General features: G+C 41.2%; 2 protein-coding genes across 3 annotated transcripts in view; one reads left to right on the forward strand and one right to left on the reverse strand.

The window, feature by feature from the left end:
- Positions 1–23405, forward strand: part of LOC307032686 (uncharacterized protein) — a 528358-nt gene that overhangs the window by 64929 nt on the left and 440024 nt on the right. The window lies entirely within an intron of this gene.
- The window catches only part of LOC307032683 (uncharacterized protein), a 39345-nt gene continuing 24338 nt past the window's right edge, over positions 8399–23405 (reverse strand). The window contains exons 1-2 of one of the 2 annotated variants that reach the window (XM_079670835.1): positions 22293–22809; positions 8399–10316 (exon numbers count right to left, since the gene is read on the reverse strand). In XM_079670835.1, the coding sequence (XP_079526961.1) occupies positions 8854–10316; positions 22293–22485 (1656 nt within the window). In that variant the 5' untranslated portion in view covers positions 22486–22809 and the 3' untranslated portion in view covers positions 8399–8853. Of the gene's footprint in view, positions 10317–22292; positions 22810–23405 lie in introns of those variants that run through there. The other variant, XM_079670834.1, reaches the window with a different exon arrangement.

Below are 23405 nucleotides of genomic sequence, written 5' to 3' on the forward strand. Positions count from 1 at the left end.
AAACTTAATAATCTCACAATATATATTGCCTGATGTTTTCCCTAACAGTCCTGATAGCGACAAGTCATGGAATTTTGCTTTCTTCAGTGTCTGGAAAAACACATTTCTCTGAGTACTATATTTCCTGCAAAGCAGTAAAATATGCTCAACAGTTTCTGGCTGGCTACAGTGTATACACTTTCCGGTTGGATGCTTTCCCATTATACTTAATGTATGATTGAGACCTGTGTGACCTTTTCTTATCCGAGAAATGACATTTTCCTCCCTTCTTTTAAACCCCACCTTCAGTGACATCATACATCTGTAGGGGTCGCTAATACATTACCAACAACCTTTTTTTTTAAATTGAGTCAGGCACAATGAGTTTACATACAGTTTACATACAGTCTGCTCCGTCCACACTAACAACAACGTCATACAGACATAAATAAAGCAGCGACTGTATTCGCCATGACATATAGTCTGTGTTTTGTATATGTTTAACTTGTGTTCAGTTTCTGAACAGATATGAGGAGCTGTGAGCTCTGAGTGTGTGCTAACAAATAATGGCTGATGTGTTGGGCCAATCACGAAGTGTCATTTCTTGACTGGCAGCAAAAACAACCAATCACAACAGTGCTTCTCTGGCTGGCTCTGTCCAATCACAAACAAGAAGTGTTCTCCCTAAGGAATACCCTTTCCGTCCAATGTGAAATGCTGTTGCGTTTTCTGAAATGCTGTTGTGTTTTGTGAAATGCTGTGGTGTCTTGCACTTCAGGGCCACCGTACAATACAATGTTATATCTTCAATGTTTTACTCAAATTGAAATGAAAGAAAAGCATTACAACGTTTGTTAAAAGGTAATCCTTCTGACATTGGATGGATGTAGTTAACTTTAGCTCTCTAGCTAGTTTATTCAAGCAATTCAAATCAAAGTTTAGCTGCAATATAAGTTAGTGTGCATGTTGTCGGACGTCCACTGACTAACGTAGAGCGTTCACACAGGATCTGCTGGTCCTATGATGTCCTGTGAGGAACAAGCAGCCCGCTGGACTCAGATCTCTATATACCTCATCAGTCCTCCGCTGCAACGATACAAGCCCGGGCTGCGGTGGTTTGTTGATACCAAGCGGCAAACTCTGGGGAACAGCCGGGACGCCAATACGGAAGTGCAACACACTGCAGTTCATACATGGGCCGCTAGGGACTGACTGCAGAAAGGAGCAATTTCCATAGACCCCCATGTTAAAATGCCCAACTTTACAGCAGAAAAAAACATATTTCTACCCATGGATGCAATAAATATTATTATCGATATAGTTAGATTCCACCTTCATGATTATGAATCTGTGAGTGAATTGTTTTCTAACACGACCCTTTTATTTATATTAGGTCTTAACGTTTTTGCATAAATTAGGGCGTGGTCACTTTGATGGACATGTACATGCCTCACTGTCAGCTAACAGCAACTTGTCCACTCTGCTAGGCTACAACCATAGAGGCTACAACGTTAGTTAGTCATAGTACTGTACTTGACCCTTTAGCTTTAGTCGTGCTCGTTGTGATTGTGCCTTTTAGGGAATATTGTTACCAATACCAGACAATTAAAATGGCGTGCTGTGCGCTTGAATGTTGTTGAGATCTTCATAGTATGTTGAATACTTAAAACGAAAGTTAGCTATAATCAAATATAATCAATTATATTCTTGTATAACCCACAATGAAAATGCTTCATATTTTAGGTTTTTCTATATTTACAGTATAAACAAAACACAAGTGGTTTGTTAAATTGAGTATAATGATTTATGCCTTACTCTCTGATAAGAGAGTAGGCAGGTTCTTCCCTCTCCTCTCACAGCAGTACACAGGGAGGGGGGCTCCGGACTTAAGGAGAAATACATTGAGGCCTCAAAAAGGTGGTTATGTCATAGCCATAGAATATGTCTGGTCATGTCCTTTTTACACAAACATGGGAAGGTGTGTCTTATGTCATAGCCAATAGAATATGTCCAGTCCTGTACATCAGTGGCCATGCCCAGTTGTTTTCATTGGTTGGGTATGGAGGAGGTGTTTTTGGGGTTTTCTTTCCGGTTTTTTGAGCATAAAGAGACTTTCTTTTTGTGAGCAAGCAGAGAGAGAGGGGGGTTTCCCCTGGTATACTCTCTCCCGGTAAGCTCTGTCCCTCAGAGCTGGGTTAATAGCTCTCTGTAAGGTTCTCTCAAACTTGGTAAATATCTCTTGATTTTCTTTGTTGAAAGCTGAGTGAATTACTTTGTGAATGAGTGGAATGAATAGGTATGTGTTTGTGAATGTTAGTACCCGCCATCTGTGTCGGATAGGACTGTGTTTGTGAGTATTAGTAACCGCCACCTGTGAGGATCTTCCTCCGAATACCTGCGGGAGATAGGTATGTGTTTGTGAATGTTTGTACCCGCCATCTGTGTCGGAAAAAATTGTATGGAATTGATGTGAATTGATTTGGTGAATGAAAAGTTGAATGTGCTTTTTATTGTCATCGGTCTTTTTATGAGGAAATGCCTCTAAATTCTATCGGGAGATTATAAATGTCACAACTGAATTGGGCAGTTGAAGTTAAAAAATTATGGTAAAAAATGTAAAACTGTGAATTAAGTTTCATATTAGAACATGATCACAGCATGATAGGTTTAGTATGAGTATAATGTTGTAAAGAGAGAAGGTAAAAACCCTGTATTAGTTTGGAACTATTTTTCTTCAAATAAACTGATCCCACCTTTTGGATTGGGACAATTTAAAAGACATCTGTGCTCTCCTCTCCTGCTTCAAATGTAAGATTGCACCCTGCCACACTCACACTTAGGTAGGGCCACACCTCATTACTGATATCAAAATCCTTCGGGATCGCTTAAACAGATTTAGCAGGTTGTCTGAATTGAAACAGCAGTTAATTGAACATGGTTCTTCGGGGAGTTAATAGAGGGGAGATCTTGCTGACGTTGGTGGATCTGAGCCAAGCAGTAAACTTACATAGACTCAATAACTTCGGTTAGGTCAATTAGTAGGTCAGAGTAATTTCCCGGATTAAATTACCAGGACCTCACCAACTCTTACAATGTACTAACAGAACTTCCAAGAAGCCTAAAATGATAATATTATAAATGTTAATCCTGTTCGCAGGTGTTTGTGTGCTTGGTAGCTTAGCTTGTCACTTATTAGCCAGCTAAGGACGTAACCCTTTATACATACATATACATTTTAGTTTATGATTCAGCCTTGGGTAAGACTTTTATAGTCTATGGCTATGACGCCCATAATGCTAAACGGGAGCAAATGTTAATAGGGGACCCAATTATCCCAGTGGTGGCCGCCGGAACTAACGGAGCCGCAGGGAGCTAGCTCCAGAACGTGATTGGTACTTAGTGCCCTGGGGTAATAAGTGCCGGGGCACTAAGTGCCGGCACTACGTACAAAGTACACGGTGTGAACGTGGCTAATGGGTAACTGATGTGATCCAGGAATACTTCGTCCAGCACCGAAGTCCATAGGGACTTGGCTTGGGAAACGGAAAGTCACCGGTACGAGTCCCCGAAAGACCAAGTGCAACCGATGTGTCCCTGATCAAGGCACCTTTGACGACACTGCTACCCGGGCAGTACATATGGCAGCCCACTGCTCCTAACACTAGGATAGGTGAAATGCAGAATGTACATTTCCCCTCTGTGGGACGATTCATGGTATATTCTTCTACATGTACACACTTCAATTGCTTTATTATTTACTCGAGGAACTTACACTATACCTAACTGTTTATTATATAATTGTTTTCTGCTACTTAACACCTCAACATTATATCTCAGAGGAAAATATGGAACTTTTTGTGGCACAATTTTATTTTACAGCTTATTTTACAGATTCAGATTTTTATACAAAATCAAATCAAATCGTAAATTATTTCGTATTTCAACAAAAAATAAACTACCAAGCAGCACAGCATAATGTTATTAAAAATAGCTCCAACTTTATCAGCTTGAATATTAAGGTGATGAACAAATTCATAAATAAATAATTGTAACATAAATATGATTTATTAATAAATGAGTACTTTTAAATGTGGTATTTAGATGTTGACACTGCAAAAAGTATAATCATTTGTAATATTTGTATTCTTTCTATATCCCTGATAATCTTCAAAACCCTTTCTGGTTCTTTGAAGGCTCTATCCAGACTGTCTTCTGGTTATTCTCTGCATCAATCCCTATTATCTCTTGCAACAACAAAAAACAACATCTTGGACATAACCGCAAGACTGTAACCTCTTCACATTCTGTTGAGATTGTGAGTCAATCACTAGCCATATCTCACACATTGCTGTTTTGAATCATTAAAGAGCATCTTGCAGGGTTTTTTTTTTCTGCATTTATGCTTAAACTTGCTTGAAAATTAGAATTAAAAAAGTGAGTGTAGGATTTGATATGTTTTACGAGACATAAGGGCAGGAATTCAGAGGGAAAGGAGCAATTTTGAGCTCTGCTCTTAAAAACGTTTTTTTTTTAAGGTCATACGTCAAACGCGTCATATTACATCACACAGGGAACACATCTCCGCTCTCTGACCGCGGGTATAGTTAGTAGTTGCGTTGAGCGGTTGTGTTTTAGTGAGCTGGTATTTTTCGGTAGTTTTACATTGTATTTCACCATTTGTAATCATGGTGCAGTATTGTGTTTGTGCAGGTTGCACAAATACCAGCCTGTCAGGATATCGAGTCCACAGTTTCCCTCACGGGAAAAGGACCGGAGCTAGCGTTCGTTCCTGGGTGCATATCAACGGAGGCTCCACAACCGTTCTCCGCCATATCGTCAAGTATCAGCCGTATCTCGCGTCTCCCCTCCGGTACACAGCACCGTAGTGTGGAGTTGCATTAGGTAACGCGAGATACGGCTGATACTTGCGCATTAGTTTCTGTTATGGATCAGTATCAACAGTCCTGCCAGTAACGTTACTATATTATAAATGCTTCGTTAGTTATAGCCTGATATATGATATAGATGTAGCACTCCAGATAGGACTCACATGGGTGTATCCCAGTCAAAAGCCCAGCGGATCCCAGTGGCTGGGGGTGTTGCCAAATTGCTAGAGGGCGTTGCCCAATTTCCCCATGTGTTTAATTACAGGATTTAACCATGAGATGGCGCTTCATTCACAAATACACAAAGACAACTGGGTGTTGTAGAACTTAGTCCAGGGGTCGGCAACCCCTGGCACGCGTGCCAGCATTGGGACGCGGCACCGTAACCAGTGGCACACTAGGAATAAGTGGAATAAGTGTGCAAAATATTTAAATTAATTTTCGGATCCAGAACGCGAGACCGCCACCAGAGCGCGTCTCCCCGTTACCTGCAGAAGGAAGCCATGCACGCAACGCAGCCCCGCTCTCTTTATCTCCAGGTGACTTTCTGCCGCTTTCCTCCGTGGTGCAGTGCTGATCGTTTCACCACAGAGGAAAGCACTTCACTAATTGCAGTACCCATAAGGAGCTGTCCAAATGACACAGTTTTTGCGTGGCTGTGTTTATTTAGTTGAAAGCCCAGTGGCGATCTGCTCATCTCTCATCGAAATAATATGCTACAAAGGGGCGGACTGGCCATCCCAGACCGTAGTCGAGGAGGGCAGAAGCAACAAGCTTCAGGTTCAATAACCCACTTTAGCTTAAATGACTGGAGAGAGGCGAGCTGTTCTTGGGAGGACGTTGTATTTATTTAGCTGTTCTTCTGTTTCAAAAAATACATCACAGACCTCTGTTTTTCTGCTTTCCCGTTTCACTTCCAGAAACATACACACGTTCCCTCACTGTCGCTCTACAATTCACAAACACACATGCACAAGCCGCACCCCTCTCTCTCTCTCTTAAAGGGACAGCGATCTCATCTCACTCTGCATGACCCTAATATCATAACTTGTGTGTTCTGGAGAATCACAGAACGGACGATCGTCCTTATTATTAAGCCGTTTAAACCAATTATTTAAATGTGTTTGTTAAATTCGGCATCATGTAAGTTGCGCTGACAGGTCCACACACTGCTTCCCCGCAGCGAGGCTCCCCCGCCCTCCTGCTGATAGTTGACGAGCGTCAAGCTCCTCCTATATTTATTCCGTTTGGATGTACGATTTTTGACTTTGATTTTTGACTTCTTTGCATTTCAGACTTCGGGAATATATTGCGATATGAAGCCGATACAACAGGTGTATCCATTGGCTTTTTTTCCTCATTTCTCAAGTTCTATCAACAGTGACACAGTAGACACAACACAACTTTTAAAAGCTTAAATAATTTACATGGGATTTCATTCTGATAAGGCAAAAGACTTATTATAAATATAACACAAATATATATACACACATTATGTACAAACATCTGATCAGTATTTTCCGTTTCGTAAAATGATCAAATACGGCGAAGATATTCAAATATCTGCTTCAATTTTTCATACTTTTGAAATGTATTAACTTTATATCATCGTATCTCCGTGTTTACTGGGTATTTTTGCATCAAACAAAGACTGGGATATAGTTTCAAGCCAGTACTTTCGACAGAAACACACGGCAATGTTGTCCGGGCTGTTGTTTTTATGCGGCACCGGCTTGAACAGGTCATGTGATCTGATCACGTCGGCGTAACGGTCGACTCCAAAGGGTTAAATGCATCAATCTGGTGCACTTTGAGGGCAACATTAAGAGATTTGTGGATACAGCTCTCAACACTCATATGAAACAGAACTCTTCTTACAATGTGTGTTGGAAGGATTTATTAAATTACTATGCATAAACACACAGCTGGTCACCTGAGAGCTGCCGTTTCATTCAGACAAAATAAAACGGTCTGATTTTAACAACTCAATGTGTGATTGTTATAGCAGTAATATTAGACATTAATAATACATTAAACTATTAACCCTGTACATATTATTGTTTGTTTGCCCGTGGGATTAGGATTATCGGGAGACCCGTGCTGCATTTTCCTCCGGTCAGATGTGATATAAAAACAAAGCGATTATTTGTGTTGTTGTAAACTCACGTGGATTAAACTACATGTATTAGTGCATTAATTTCAATTCGCAAACATATGATACATTAAATGATCGTGAGGATGATGATTGAAAATTGTTTGTTTGAGCCGGGCTGCATTACCTGATGAAAAAACATAACGATGGTTTTGTAGTTACGCCAACGTGAATAAAACATTATTTTGTTAAATAAAAACATGGTGATGTTTTGTAAATGATTACCTGTCTCTTATTTAGCACAGAATATGATCCTATCCGTGAAATATGGATCTTAACAAATATCCGCTATATCAGATACCTGTAGATCTATCAGCTGTTTATTTCACATGAGTTCCACTGTGGCAGCTTTTTCATCACGGCTCCCCCTGGTGGATCCATGATCCATTGCAGCTGGTTTCATTATAATTACATTTATTTATCAAGGGGGCGTATCAAGTCCTGCGGGGGGGGGGGTTTCCTTTTCAGCAGGGGCCCACCCCGTGCAAATCACGGACCCACACGGGTAGGCGTCTGAAATGAAGCGCTACATCTGTAGCTAACTTCACAATGTTGTGATGTGACGTTAGCTAACATTCTGTAGCTAACGCCGGTCACTCACCAAGATAGCTGCCCTGTTCTCCGCTGGTTCTCCTCACACCACAGCTCAATTTCTCTCCCATGGCCGTTATTTCTTCTAATCCTTGGCTGCTCCTGGTCTCTTGGACGCCTAGCAGGCTCATAATTATAAGGTTGTGTTCCGTCATATGCATTCGAATATTCATGTTCAACTTCTTCCGTCTCTTCTGTGTCGAAACTAGCATTGGGATCCATGGTTATTAATATGTTACACCGGCCGCTTTCCCCCTTGTGTCCCCCGTGTTAAGTCACACGCGGGAGGTCACGTGCCGAGGCTTTTTTATGCGGAAGTGAACATTTCTTACAAAAACGACGCCAGATGTCACTGTAGTGTATATTTCTGTATATTTTTGGGAAAATCTAGTGTATTCATAATTTTCCTACACATTCATTCACAGGTGTCTTTAACCTGGAAGTTGCTCTTTAATATGTGGATGATGTAACATTTATGCCATCTGCTGGAAAGAAGACGTATCGCTCTGTTGGCGTCATTTGGATGACAACAAAAGCAGAGTGAAGCTCTCATACCATAAACAATCTTTGAGTACAGATCCCGTCCTGCAGAGAGCACACAACCCAACAGCACGTTTTTGGTCTAGCGTCATTTTACAAAACATTTGCATTAAGACACTAAGACTAGCTGGTCCATTGTAAAGGTCAGTCCACCTTAAATGAGCAGTGGGTGATCAGCAGGTGAAAGGCAGGACACGGGAACTTGGTCCTGAGGAGATGTAACGATTATTAAATAAGAAATAGTCGAGTCAAGGGGTCAAAGAAATGAACATTTGTGATTATTAGTGAATCGGTTGCAGATGGGTGAAAACAGGCTTAGGGAGTAACGTATTACATGTAACAGCATTAGGTCATCAGGACACAAAATAGGAAAATGTATTCCCTTACAGTTACAGAAGCAAAAAAACTCAGATAACAGGTACATTTATGTAAAACAGGGCTCATTAACAGGATAGCAATGATACAAAACATTTAGAAATAAAGAATACATCAAATCATCCTGTATGGAAACTTGGAGCCCTCAATCCAAATAAAATGGTTCATCAACAGTCAGTGGTTAACGTATACATCAGAATGACAAAAACATTAAACATATTGTCCACTTATGTTGATAAAGATGGAGTTCATTTAAGTCTTATATGGATGTTGTACAACAATGTTAATCCAGTCAGACAGATTTCTCTCACGTGTGAACCGTCATAAGATTTATTCGTTGTCCTCTCCATCAGCTTCTGTTTCCATGTGTTCAGCTGAGCTGCTGATTGGAGGCTCTGCCTCTCCGTTATCCTCAGTTTGAATTTCATTAAGCTGTGAGGACTGACGACCAACACACTTGTGCCTTTGGAAATGATTACGCCATTTAAATCTTTTATCACAAACATTGCAGCTGTATATTTCCTCTCCTGTGTGGACTCTCATGTGTTCCTTTAAACCTCCATTGTGTGAAAAAGCTTTCTTACAGACTGAGCATTTGAATGGTTTCTCTCTTGTGTGGACTCTCATGTGTGTCTTTACATTTCCACTCTGTGAAAAAGCTTTCTTACAGACTGAGCATTTGAATGTTTTCTCTCCTGTGTGGACTCTCAAGTGTTCCTTTAAACTTCCACTGTGTGAAAAAGCTTTCTTACAGACTGAGCAGATGTGTGCTTTCTCTCCTGTGTGGACTGTCATGTGTTCCTTTAATCTTCTACTGTGTGAAAAAGCTTTCTCACAGACTGAGCATTTGAATGGTTTCTCTCCTGTGTGGACTCTCATGTGTTCCTTTAAATTTTCCCTCCGTGCAAAAGCTTTCTCACAGACTGAGCATTTGAATGGTTTCTCTCCTGTGTGGACACTCATGTGTTCCTTTAAATTTTCCCTCCGTGCAAAAGCTTTCTCACAAACTGAGCATTTGAATGGTTTCTCTCCTGTGTGGATTCTCATGTGTGCCTTGAAAGGTTCCTTCTGTGAAAAAGCTTTCTTACAGACTGAGCATTTGAATGCTTTCTCTCCTGTGTGGATTCTCATGTGTGCCTTTAAACTTCCACTCTGTGAAAAAGCTTTCTCACAAACTGAGCAGCGAAAGGGTTTCTCTCCTGTGTGGATTCTCATGTGTTGATTTAGATCTCTTCTATATCTAAAAGCTTTCTTACAGACTGAGCAGCTGAATGGTTTCTTCTGAGCACTACGTCTGGGATCACTGACAGATTCTTGTCTATTTTTCAGTGAGTTTGAGCCTGAGGCAGGTTCTCTGGTCTCCTTCCAATCAGCACTGTGTTCAGTGTCAGGGTCAGAAGAGTCATCAGTGTCTTCAGAAGAGTCTCCAGTGTCATCCTCAGGCTTCGGTTGTAACCTGCTCTCTGGATCCGAGTTCCTGGCTGGTTCTGGTCCTCGACAGTCCTCTCCATCAGCTTCTGTTTCCATGTGTTCAGTTTGTCTTTGATGAGGTTGTGAGGACTGAGGTTTCTCTTCATCATCTTCACTCTTCACAGGGTCAGGAGTGAAAGTGGACTTGGTGATATCAGCCTCCTCCAGCTCCTGAAGCTGCTCTCCCTCCTGACTGATCCTGAGTTCGTCCTGTTCCTGCTTAATGTGTGGGGGGGGCTCTGGGTCCTCCTGGCCCAGACTGGTGCTCCACTCCTGATGGTCAGGGAGAGGCTCTTCTTTAACCACCACAAGCTGCTGGAAATCTGCAGGAAACAGGAAACACACTGTTATATCAGTCTTCCTTCTGTGAGTGCTGAATTGCCACAACAACACAGTCAGAAAAATTGTCTAATTATGTTCGCTCAATTCACCTCATGTAGCCCAGCCCCTTTCCACTTACTGTTAAAAATGAAAAACAATTAATTGTATTTGGGATTGTTCACAGATACACTACGCCAGGGCTATTCAATTAGTTTGGAATGGGGGCCGGTTGATGAAAATGATCCAAAGCAAGGGGCCGGGAAAAAGATGGCTTAAAATATAAGCAATCATATTAAGAGCTTCAGATACAGTACAACAGGATAGTGGAGTGCATATATTAAAGCATGCTTGTGAACTGTCAACGGGGGGGGGGGGGGCAGTTCACATGCGCCGTGTCATGCATGGCTGCTGCACCTCGCGGGAGCGTGCACAGCGAAAAGCCAAAACTCACAGACATGTCAATGATTTTGCACGGTTAGGTTTGGAAACGGTATAATTTCCTTCTTGGAGGGCATGCATAACACGGCATAACACCGGAGCCTCAATGCGGGGAAACTTTGGCTCTGTTCCGAGTTTGTTCTAATCTGTCAAAATGACGTACTGCTTTCAGATTTGTCCGTTATTGTAAAATATTCGGTTAACGCGACCTCTGAACACAAGACACATTGAGAGCATCATTGCGAAAGGGAATGCAGCAAAATAAAACATTTTGATTACGTTGTTTTCATAATCGTTGCAAGCCAAAATCGTAATAGAGATTAAAATACGATTAATTGCACAGCCCTAATTCAAACCTTATTTAAGTAAAAGTGTGCAAGTATTATCAGAACATTTTATGGCACCCTCTTATGTCATAGTAATGATGGCTCAGTAAAATGTTCCCTGTCAGTGTTTCATTTATGATGTTTCTTGATTATTTTGTATGTTGCATTTCACTGCTGTAAATGTTTAAAGTTGCGCTTGTATAGATGATTATAGATGAGGGAACCTGCTAAATATTAAAATGTGTGTGTTTTTTTATATACAGTACCAGTCAAAAGTTTGGACACACCTTCTCATTCGATGGTTTTTGTTTATTTTAATTTGTTTCTACTTTGTAGATTAATACTGAAGACATAAAAACTATGAAAGAACACATATGGAATTATCTAGTTAACAAAGAAGTGTGATTTTTATTCTAGATTCTTCAAAGCAGCCCCCTTTTGCTTTGATGACAGCTTTGCACACAGCTAGTGTAATTAATGGCTCACCAACTTTAAATGTTAACACAGAGAGAGAGATCAATAAAACATAAACACAGATATAATAATAATAATAATAATAGATTTAATTTGTTAGCGCTTTTAAAGGTGCTCAAAGACGCTTTACAGATAATAGAGAAGAGAAAAGAAAAGAGAAGAAAGGAACAACAAATAAATATATAGTTAAAGTTAAAGTCAAATAATACAAAAACAATCACACATGAAAAGCCAGATTGAAGAGGTGAGTGTTTGTTAGTTTTTTGAAGGTGGTGAGGTCGGTGCAGTCTCTGATGGGTTGTGGGAGTGAGTTCCAGAGGGAGGGGGCAGCGACGGAGAAGGCTCTGTCCCCCCAGGTCCGGTGATTGGTGCGGGTGGGGATGGATAGGAGGTTGGCTTCTGATGAGCGGAGGCAGCGGGAAGGGGTGTGGTGGTGCAGCAGGTCTGTGAGGTAGGGGGGGGGCCTGGTTGTTGAGGGCTTTGTAAGTTATGAGGAGGAGTTTGAAGTGGATTCTTTGACGGACGGGGAGCCAGTGGAGGTTCTGGAGGATGGGAGTGATGTGGTCTCGGGAGCGGGTGTGGGTGAGGAGGCGGGCAGCAGAGTTCTGGATATGTTGGAGTTTATTGAGGCGGTTGGATGGTATGCCATAGAGGATGCTATTGCAGTAGTCGAGTCGTGAAGTGATGAATGCATGAATCAGGATTTCAGCATCAGAGGAGGAGAGTGATGGGCGGAGACGGGCAATGTTTTTGAGGTGGAAAAAGGCGGTCCTGGTGATGTGATTTATGTGGTGGTTGAATTTGAGCTGACTGTCGAAAATGACTCCGAGGTTGCGGATGTGAGGGGGGGGAGATAGAGTGTGGCTGTCAATGGTGAAGTTGAAATTCTGGATGTCTTTGATACGGGATGGGGGGCCGATGATGATGATGTCTGATTTGGCACTGTTCAGTTGGAGATAGTTTGTTTGCATCCATGCTTTTATTTCTGAGAGACAGTTGGTGAGAGTGGAGTGTGTTGTGGGGGTGATGGTTTTTGTTGAGATATAAAGTTGGATGTCATCGGCGTAGCAGTGAAATTGAAGGTTGTGGCGTCAAATTATTTTGCCAAGGGGGAGCATGTAAAGGATGAAGAGGAGGGGGCCAAGCACCAAACCCTGGGGGACGCCTTGGGACAGAGGAGCAGTGGAGGAGGTGCAGTTGTTGATGTTGATAAACTGATGTCTGTCGGTGAGGTAGGATTTCAGCCAGGAGAGTGCAGTGTCAGTGGTGTTGAGTGATGATTCGAGGAGGGACAGCAGGATGGTGTGGTTGATGGTGTCGAATGCTGCGGTGAGGTCGAGGAGGATGAGGATGTTCAGGTTGCCGGAGTCAGAGGAGGAGGTCGTTTGTGATTTTCAGAAGAGCTGTTTCTGTGCTGTGTTTTGATCGGAAACCGGATTGAAATGGCTCAAAGAGGTCATTGGAGCTGAGGTGGGATTTTAGTTGTGAGGCAATGACACGTTCAAGTATTTTTGACAGAAAGGGGAGATTTGAGATGGACCGGAAGTTGGACATGATGTCAGGTGTGAGTCCAGGTCTTTTGAGAATGGGTGTGACAGCAGCCAGTTTGAGAGAGGGGGGAACTGATCCAGATCTGAGGGAGGAGTTAATGATGGTGGCGATGAGCTGGGACATGGCAGGGAGGCTCTCTTTAACAAATTTGGAGGGCATTGGGTCAAGTGTGCAGGTGGAGTTAATTCCAGTCATGAAGTTGGACAGTTGCATGGGGGTCACAGGGGAGAAGTGGGACAGGGGCTGTGAGGTGAAGGGGGGGGAGCCAGGAGAGGAGGTGGGGGGTGCTGATGAGGGTGTCAGATTGCTGTAAATGTTGCTGATTTTGGTTTGGAAAAACGAAAGGAAGGAGTTGCACTGTTCGGTGGTGAAGGACGAGGTGGCGTTGTCACAGGGTTTGAGAAGTTTGCTGATGGTGGAGAAGAGACGCTTGGGGTTGCTGGAGCCAGACTGAATGAGTTGTGAGTAGTAATTAGACCGGGCTGCTTTGAGTGCATTACTGTACTGCTGGAGATAGTCTTTGTAGATTTGAAGGTTGAGATTAATCAATATTCAGTTGCACAACAACAAATAATAATATTGGAGTACATCACCTTGCTTCAACAGCAACCAATCGCGGAAATGCCCCAACGAGTAGCAGTTTTACATAGGCTTTAGGGATGTAACGATATATCGAATATCGCGGTAAATAGATCTCTCAACACCGTCGTGAGACTGACAACATCTACCAAGATTTTTTTTTTTTTAAATAATCTTTTTTTTATTTTTTAAAAATCTTTTTTAACCAGATGGTCCCATTGAGATCATCGATCTCTTTTTCGAGGGAGACCTGTCCAACATGGTTACAACATGAACATAAAACAACAGATAACACAAAAGGACATCGTATTTACAGGGCTACATGTACATACCTAGAGAAATAGACAAGTACCAACAGTATGTTTATATCTCGTCCTGTCAATAAGCCTCACCTTCTTGGCAAAAACTGTATTGTTTTTGATGCGGTGGAGAGACAATGCACAGTTTTACCCAATGCCCAAAGCATATCTCTCTGTCCCAGCAACATCAGTACCAAGCAAGAGTTTTTTCCACAGCAGGGGATATTGTAAACACCCAAACATCCCAGCTTCTACCTGGAAATGTGGACATGCTCATATTCCTAAAAGATAACCTTGATGATGCTGAGTGAGTGAGTTAGAGTTGAGTTACTTGAAAAACTAAAGTGAAACTTTATTTATTCTATTGCAGGGTCTGATTATTATATTGTTGACGCTTTAAAATACTACTATCCTATTAAAATGCTGTACAAATCAGATTTCTTATTTAATAAAGACATTTAAAAAAAAAAATCAAATTTTTTTCCTTTATTTTTCAATATCGCGATAAATATCGTACCGTGGACTTTTTATCGCGATATTATCGTACCGTGAGTTTTTGGTATTATTACATCCCTAATAGGCATATATAGCTAATGTAATGAACACACACACATTTTCCCCTATGAATGCCATACTTGTATATGTTTCAGATGTGGAAAGGTCACTATCTCATGGCGTCTTTAACTAACAAAGACTTAACTGTATTATAACCTGAGGCTCTACCGACTGAGCTATGGAGCCTCTTTGTACTTCCGCTCACTCCTAATAATTACGGGGGAGACGATGGGGCCTCTTCTCTGGAAATGTAAGTCAATAACACATTTGTCTTAACTAACCATGTGACTAGGCATAAGACTGATATAACAAGACGATGGGGCCTCTCTGACCTGTGTGACCTTAATGAATAAGCAAGAAATACGCTGTAATAAGGAATCTCCCATAACAAGGTCGTCACCTGGAATGGTTTTCCATTAACACATGTGCCTTGTCAAGAGTCAATTTGTGGAATTACTTGCTTTCTTAATGTGTTTGAGGTAGGGTTAGTGCACAGTGGAGAGCCCTATTTGACTACTGTTGTAATCCATATTATGGCAAGACCCACTCAACTCAGTGAAGAGAAACGACCGTCCATCATCACTTTAAGAAATGAAGGCCAGTCGATCCGGAACATTTCAAGAACTTTGAATGTATCCTCAAGTGCACTCACAAAAACCAACGAAAGCTAGAATAATTCTGTGATACGGATGTTAGAGAAAACCATCGGAACCGGTTCCAACATTTCGATTCCAACGGCATCATATTGACATGTGAATTTCGGTTCCGCTTTTCGATGCCTGAGGAAGTGTTTCTCGCTGCTCTCCGTATCCTACTGTATGACTGTGGCGGGCGGGAAATGTAGCGCTGTACTAGGGCTGGGCGATATATCGAGTTTACACGATATCGTGGATTGCACTCCATGCAATGTCTAATCTAATCCATAGCCATTACATGTCTAATTCCTGATAATGACAGGAAGACAGAAAGCGCATTATACTAATAATAATAATAATACTCATAATAATAGCAAACATTTTTGAACAATGACCACAATATCATTATTTTAATAAACCAAATATGAACAATTGAGGAAAATGAGGAAGAACTGATGATTCAAATGTTGTAGTTCAAGTAGTAATGTAGTTAGTGCATAAATTACTATTGCAACAAATGTGTTAATTTTCTTCATTATTAGTCGATTTTTTTAATGCAGACATATGTTTTTTTTTTAGAGGACATTTCAGAATATCGCAATATATATCGTATATCGCGATATAGTCAGTAAATATCGCGATATCGTTTAGAGACCATATCGCCCAGCCCTAACCTTAATATTGAATAAACTATGAATATTTCATATCCATATAACGGGAAAAAACTAATTTAACTGATCTTTTTCATTTAAAAAAAAAAAAAAAAAACACACAATGCTAACAGTGAGCCTCTGAATTAGCCCCGAGCGAAAAATGCTAACCTATTACTGCACCGAAAATCACTCCTAGCTCCCTTATTAATTATCCTAGCTGCACATCCAACACATCGTTTATGATGTAAAGACACAGAATCTAACGGTGCACAACTCAACACTGAAAGATACAAACTTGCGACGTTATCAACAAAAACGTACATCAAAACAAGTGGCGCTAGGTAGCCCACAACGCTAACATGGCTTACCTTCGTCTTTGTCTGGTCTAAACTGGTCTTCAATGGCATTAAAACGATAACAACGATGATGTAGTTAATCCATAGGTTAATATCCAATGTGGCTGTGTCCCCTTTGAAATGTTCTGATAGTCTATAAGCAATAAAACTGCAATTCCGTTATCTGCTGTCCACTCTGTGCTCTGGGTCCTGCAATTCCTGCTTCCTTACGTAGTAAACAATAAGTAAAGTCGGCTGCGTAATGTGCTTAGGCTGGCTGGCATTCTTTATACTTTACACAGGACCATATCTCTGGAACCCATTGGTCGATTTACACCTTATTCTTAACCATTACATCCAATAGAATCGATAGGCAGTTCCCAAATCCACGTAAATATTACCATTGTGGCAGGGGCGGCGCCAGGGGGGAGCTAGGGGGTGCTGAAGCAACCCCCAGGATTGCCTAAGCACCCCCAAGAAATATGTTTGTTTTTTTTCGATTTTTTTTAAATTAAATTCGAAAAATTATTGATTACATCAATGCAAATGTGAAAAAACCAAATGTTTGACCAAAAACATAAAGCCAACACAGGTGATATGATTAGGCCAATGGCCAGCACCCATTAGATTTTTGACCTACCCATAGGCTAAATTACTTTGTGAAACTTGAGTGACTTCCTCTTAGCTGGAGCCCCAAATTATTGGCTAACAGCAAAGTGACAAATGGATCGTTTTTTAGTCATTAAACGTCCACGTGTTGACACTCAATCAAAACCACCTGAAAGCGAGAGGGATTCTGCACATAATAGGCCTCGTGAGTACAAGTAGCTTACTTCTGGCTCTCTGCATTTCATTCAAGCTCTGCTCTGTGTGTGTGTGTGGCACGAGCCATTTTGTGTGCGTGCGCAAGCACCGGTGGGTCTTTACCGGAGATCGTTGTGGTTAGCATCTGGTGCTAGCTAGCCAAGCTAACTGATATAAGGAGCTTTTTCAACAACAAAGTGGAGGGAGAAATGTCTCCTCCTGTCAGACTGAGAGTCTCAGATAACCTCAGCTCAGGTGACGTAAAGTTTGAGCACCCTCTATGAAACGTCAAGCTACCCCACAGCACCCCCTAGAGAAAATCTCTGGCGCCGCCACTGCATTGCGGACGTAATAGAGAAGCAAACAAAGCATATCTGAAAGTACAAGCCTGGACGGCAAAACCTTATACCCAGTATATTGCCATAAATATGATGATGGATTATCATTAAACATTTCTACGTGACACAAAGACATTAGATTAACCTTGAGCGGCATTTTTATTCCGTTGAACACAACTTTTGCTCACAAATCAAAAAAGGTAAGACGTAATTATTGTAATATTTTTGAGACCGGATGTTGTTTACTTTCTCTTTTCTGGCTGATAGCTCCAGGAATTCGGGGTCGTACAGTGATGACATTACATGTGTGGAATCTGTGGAGTCTCAGCTTTAATCGGATATCTTGTTTGTGCAGTTACGATAAGTAATAAGGGCATTTCTACCGTGAGTGCTGTGCAAAAGTCCGTTAGCATTAGTTAGCATTTTTTCGCTCCATGCTAATTCAAAGGCTTGGTATTACTCTTGTTTCTTTTAGCTAAAAACTGTTCATATTGTCAGTTAGCAGAGTTTCTTACCTTCAAAAGGGTAGGAAACATTAATAGTTTCATAAATGTTAAGAAGCCCTGAGACATAGTGTCGTAAACAGTGGGAGGGGTCCACTTGGGGGACCCTCTGGCTTAAGAGGTTAAGCCTGGGTGGGTTCCAGCTCGAATGCACTAGAATTTGAAAATAAACAACTGGAAAAAATATGCCCCTTTCTTCAGACATCCTTACAGAGCCGGTCCTCCAACACACACGGACGCGCACATGATCAATGAGGGCAAGAGATAAGTTTGTGCACAGATGGAAGGATGACAGGCAGGTAGGCCATCCAGTTACTTTAGCCGGGCCGGCTCAGATGATTGGTCGTGCTTTTTACAGCGCTACAGCTTCCACAGATGAAATATTTGTATGTATTTATTGTCAAAGCATTTAATGTATTCATTGCTATCAGGATGTTAACAGCATTCCATGGAATATAACAAAAACAGTTTCTGAAGTGAATTACCTACCCCACCTTTAAGATGTAAAATATGATTTTACCAACAATGAGGAATTTACATTAATAGAAGTAGGCTATCAAGGCATTGCTAATTCCTTACTACATAATATGTGGCTTTCACACCAGCGCTTTTCCCGTTGTAGCTCCGTGCTAGAGCTTTTTTGGTTCAGCTCCGGTTTCCCTTTTCTGCTCCCGCTTTGTTCACACCATAGACTGTATATATAAAGGTTCACACCACACAGAGCCGGGGTGGTACTGCGTCATTGCCTCATTGTTTGCGTCATGACGTAAGCGTTTACGTGCCTGCTTCATAAAAGCCAAACCGCGCGGAAATCCCTCACATCGATAACAACAACAATGGCCGATTGCATTGAAGCGCTGTTCGTTTTGGTTATGCTCTTACGAAACGAAAGGCATGGGACGACTTTACAAGGGACGACTTTACTGGGAACTTTACAAACATCACATGCGAAATTCAAGACTTCTTTGCGGTCTTCAGGAAGTTGATCCCGCCCATGCACCCGCCTTGACGCCTCTTAGCTCCGGAATCCGGTTCGTTTCCAGCTCCAAAACATTGTCTGTCCAGAAGCAAGAATCCGGAGCTAAGAGGCGGCGTCGCTTACGTCTCTCTTACGTCGAGGCGTGCAGGAAACTAAACCCACCTCCCCTGAACATGGGTCGACTGAAGAGTCTCGTCATGCCTGCCTACAAGCAGTAGTGCTGAGCAAAGTGACTAGAAGGCAACCACACACTTATAATATAATATTGTATATAATATTATGAGGCATAATGCCCCTTTCACAGATTCTGCGTAATAATGCCCTGCCCCTGCATCTTCCATTTCAATCTTTTTAGCAGATTTAGCGTTTTTAGTGAGAAAGAATTCCGGGATACTTTTTTGTGCCTATGTAACAGAGTTATAACGGTTGGTGTAAAATCCTGGTTAAATTGGAGAATTACGCCATCTGGTGTTACAAACGTGTGCCTGCATTACTGTACCTTTGTTACCGCAATGGATTGTGGGAGATTCTCATACCGCGTGAGGATCTCTTGAGAGTAGGGTGCTATTGTATTATGTCGGTGGACAAAATGTATGTTATTATTTTATTAGGACAATAACGTTCTGTTGTGTTTGTTTAGTTTAATGTTAGTCTTTTAATGCTCATAGCAACATGTTTTTTGTGTGATTGGCTATTTGTGTTATATGATTTATTAATGTGATCATCAAAAGAGAACCGCGTCCTAAAACCCGGAAGTTAACTCCTTCCAGTTCCTTCGTCAAAAACGCAATGCAAGATTTTAGAAAATAGCTCGAAATAAAGTCTTTGGTTGACACACATTTAAGAGAAGGATCACGTTTTGTTCAGCCGGATAATCTCCACATGTCTACCCTACTTTTATAATTTTCGAATCATAAATCTAGTTGCCAGAAGCAAAACGCTAACGTAATGCTATAAACGAACTACAGCAGGGTTGCTGCTTCAACGTCACGCCAACTTAAGATCCATATTCAAACATACAGATTCTAAATAGTACAAGTTGAACCATTTGCTTGAACAGTTGCAGGAGGCAGGTACTTGCTTTCAAGCAGAACAGGGCAAACAAACGTTTTACGTGTTCGGTGTAATGACGTAAAATGGCCTGGACAACTTCTGTAGTCCTATTGAGCCCCTTGTTAACAACCATTGTTTTTCAGACACGTAAACTCTTCAAAAATCACCAGCGGGGTTACTGCTGATGTATTCAATGTCGTAGAACAAAACGTGATCCGTCTCTTCAATTTGTGTCAAACACAGACCTTATTTGGAGCCATGTTCCAAAATCCTATGGAGAAATTGCATTGCTTTTTATCGAGGGAACCGGAAGTGGTAAAAATGCTTACTTACTTCCGGGTTTTAGGACGCGTCACTGCGGTTCTCTATAGCTAATTTGAGCCAATAGGCTCACGTAAGCGTGGTGCTATCTCTCCAACAGAACGCAGCTCACGTGTCCATTTTATGTTGTCCATTGAAATGCAGGTATGTGAGTTTTGTACACCAGTTTGTTTACGTTTAATGTTTCACATTGTTTATACTACCACTATACGATCATTGTTGTGTTGTTGATTATTGGACACTTTTTTCATACCGCGTGAGGATCTCTTGAGAAACGCAGCTCACGTGTCCATTGTATGTTGTCCGTTGACATGCAGGTATGGAAATAAACTGAAGTAATCACCAGCTCTGAGTGGTCTATTGCCGAGCCGAGGGGACATTACACCGGGGTTACACCATGTCAGTTACTCGTCACTTGTGTTGTGCGTCACGTTAAAAGTAGCTGACTAAAAACTAACTAAAAAAACATATTTTTCTTCCCTGAAGCTAAATAATTTATTTTATAGTTTAAAAGTATCATTTGAATAATAATATATAATATAAAATATATCTCAGGCACAATGAAATGAAATAAAAAAATTAGGGATGCACCGAATATTCGGCCGCCGAAGATTATCGGCCGAAAATGGTTAAAAAGGCTAAGGTTTTAGCACCGAAAAAATATCACCGAATGTCAGGGAACAGGGTTACGTTGGCAAGCTAACGTGTTGTTGTGATGACGTAATCAAAATGCGCCGACAAGCACGGCGCGCGACCATGCTCGCGGCTGGCTCACAGCCAACATGTCTGCCGCATGGAGATATTTAAAAATATCAGAGAAAGAGGCGCGGATTGCGATTTGTAAAACGTGTTCAGCTGACATTTCTCGAGGGGGTGTTACTGCAAAGACTTTCACCACTTCGGGATTACTCCACCACTTGAAATCAAAACACCCGGACAAATATGCGGAGTAAGATCCAAATCACAAGCACTGACAGCGAGAGACTGTTCAGCGCTGCCTCTCATGTGCTTGATGAGAAGAGGAACAGACTTATGGCTGATAAAGCAGAGAAGCTAATGTTCATTAAAAAGAACCTCCCACTTTTCCTTAATAAGTTGACAAGGCTGGCTTATCATAAACTTATCTAGTTCTACATGTCTACTCTATACCCACTTTCCTGAACCATTTTCATTGTGAGTTATAATTCACCATCTCAGGTTATCATTAGGGGGAAATGACAGCAGCACAGTGTTCAATATATTGTACTTTTGGTATCTAAATGATACAATGTTGTTTACATTGCTCATGAGGACAGACCACCTTATTTGCAGATTCTTGAAATTGTAATTTAATTTGTAATTGATTGTGGATTTTGTATCCAGTTTTCACTTTATGTATCTTTATACAATGTTTACTACTTTGCTTATGAGGACAGACAGCCTTATTTACAGATTCTTGAAATTCAATTGTAATTTCATTTGTAAATAGTGTGGATTTATCCAGTTTGCACATTTGTATGCATGCACTTATAGGTGCATTTGTTGTTGTTGAAAGCCTGGCTGTTACAGTCTTTATTTACACTAGTTTGTTGTAGGCCTACTGGCCTAGATGTTTATGCAGTTTTAAAGCACCTTGGCTTTGTTCTGAATGCACTTTGTTCTAGTTATCCTACAGAGAAAAGAAAATGCACTTGACTTGGAATGAATGTACTGTATGCATTCAAAAGTGCTGAATAAATGTTTTATGGACCCATAATAGTGATTATTATTTAAGTTAAGTTTAGCCATAATCATGTCTTTTTCCATAATCAGGCAGCTGAACAACATTGGTAAAAAATGTATACATTATATATATATATATATATATTTCTTTCTATTAATCATTTTCGGCCTTTCGGCATTCGGTTTTCGGCCAACTGTTTCCTATTTTCGGTATCGGTTTCGGCCAAGAATTTCCCATTCGGTGCACCCCTAAAAAAAAGGTGTATCAAAAAATTAAATGTGCAGGCAGAGGAGCTCCGCCTGCCTGACGCTAGGGGGTGCTGCAGCGCCCTCAGCACCCCCCTTCCAGCGCCCCTGGTCTAAAGTGTTATTAATGTGATAATAAAGTGTTACTGAAGAGTGTAAAGTGTTAATTGAGAGTAAAGGGAACAGACCTGCTCTGTGTATCCGAAGCTGAGGCTGGAAAACAGCGTCCAGTAGTTTCTGGAGTCTCTTGTTCTCCTCCTTGGAAACAAACAGCTCCTCCTCGAGCTCTGCTATTGTTTGTTCAAACAGAGCAAATATCTCTTCATTAGCAGCAGTGAGTCGCTGCTTCTTCAACGACAGCAGCATTTGGACTTTACTCATGTTTCCTAGATCACCTTTCCCTGCAGACTCCGTTAAACACACCGTTTCTCTCTCCGTCAAACTCTCAATCTGACTAGTGTTGCTAACGTGTTTCCAGCTAGCATGCTAAGCTAGCTCCTTTAGTCCGAGGTAAACGCTCCAGAAAAAAGAGCACAGAGTCCATTCAGAGGTTTATCCAGACACACAGATGATGGATCAGTAGTGCTGGAGCTCACACACACTTTCTCAGGAACACAAGAGAGAACCGTAGCGACGAGACGACATGCAGGGCTCGAGTTAAGTGTGACTGTGAGGCAATGGGAGCTGAGCTCCCAAAAGGAGGGGTCTGAGCTCCCACGGATGAAGTGACATCATCTTCTTCTTCTTCTTTCGTGTTTATTGACGGTTGGCAAACCAACTTGTAGGTGCATTACCGCCACCAACTGGACTGGAGTGTGGACAAGAGACTAAGCAGAAAACAATAAACAAAATAAACAAATCAAAACAAAGAACCAAAACTCCAGATTATTTTAAATGTATCAATTTCTCTTAGAAATTTAATAATCTCACAATATATATTGCCTGATGTTTTCCCTAACAGTCCTGATAGCGACAAGTCATGGAATTTTGCTTTCTTCAGTGTCTGGAAAAACACATTTCTATAAATAAATAGATACATACCTGTAAAAATAAAGTAATGTAAAAGATAATATTAAAAGAAAATTAAAATTAATAGATATGGAAATAGCGTAATTGCTTTTCACCAAACTTTGTTTCGGGGTAATTATGTTCATGTTTGAACCACTTATTTTTGAGAAGGCAGTATTTTCTTCATCAGTTAGTGCTTTATTTTTATACTTGGCTGGATCAAATTCATGTAGAATTGTCTCTCTTTGACCGTTATCAGCTCTCTCACCCCTCATCTCTCTCTCATCTATTCC

This window comes from Notothenia rossii (assembly GCF_949606895.1).
Source record: "Notothenia rossii genome assembly, chromosome: 3".
Classification (NCBI taxonomy): domain Eukaryota; kingdom Metazoa; phylum Chordata; class Actinopteri; order Perciformes; family Nototheniidae; genus Notothenia; species Notothenia rossii.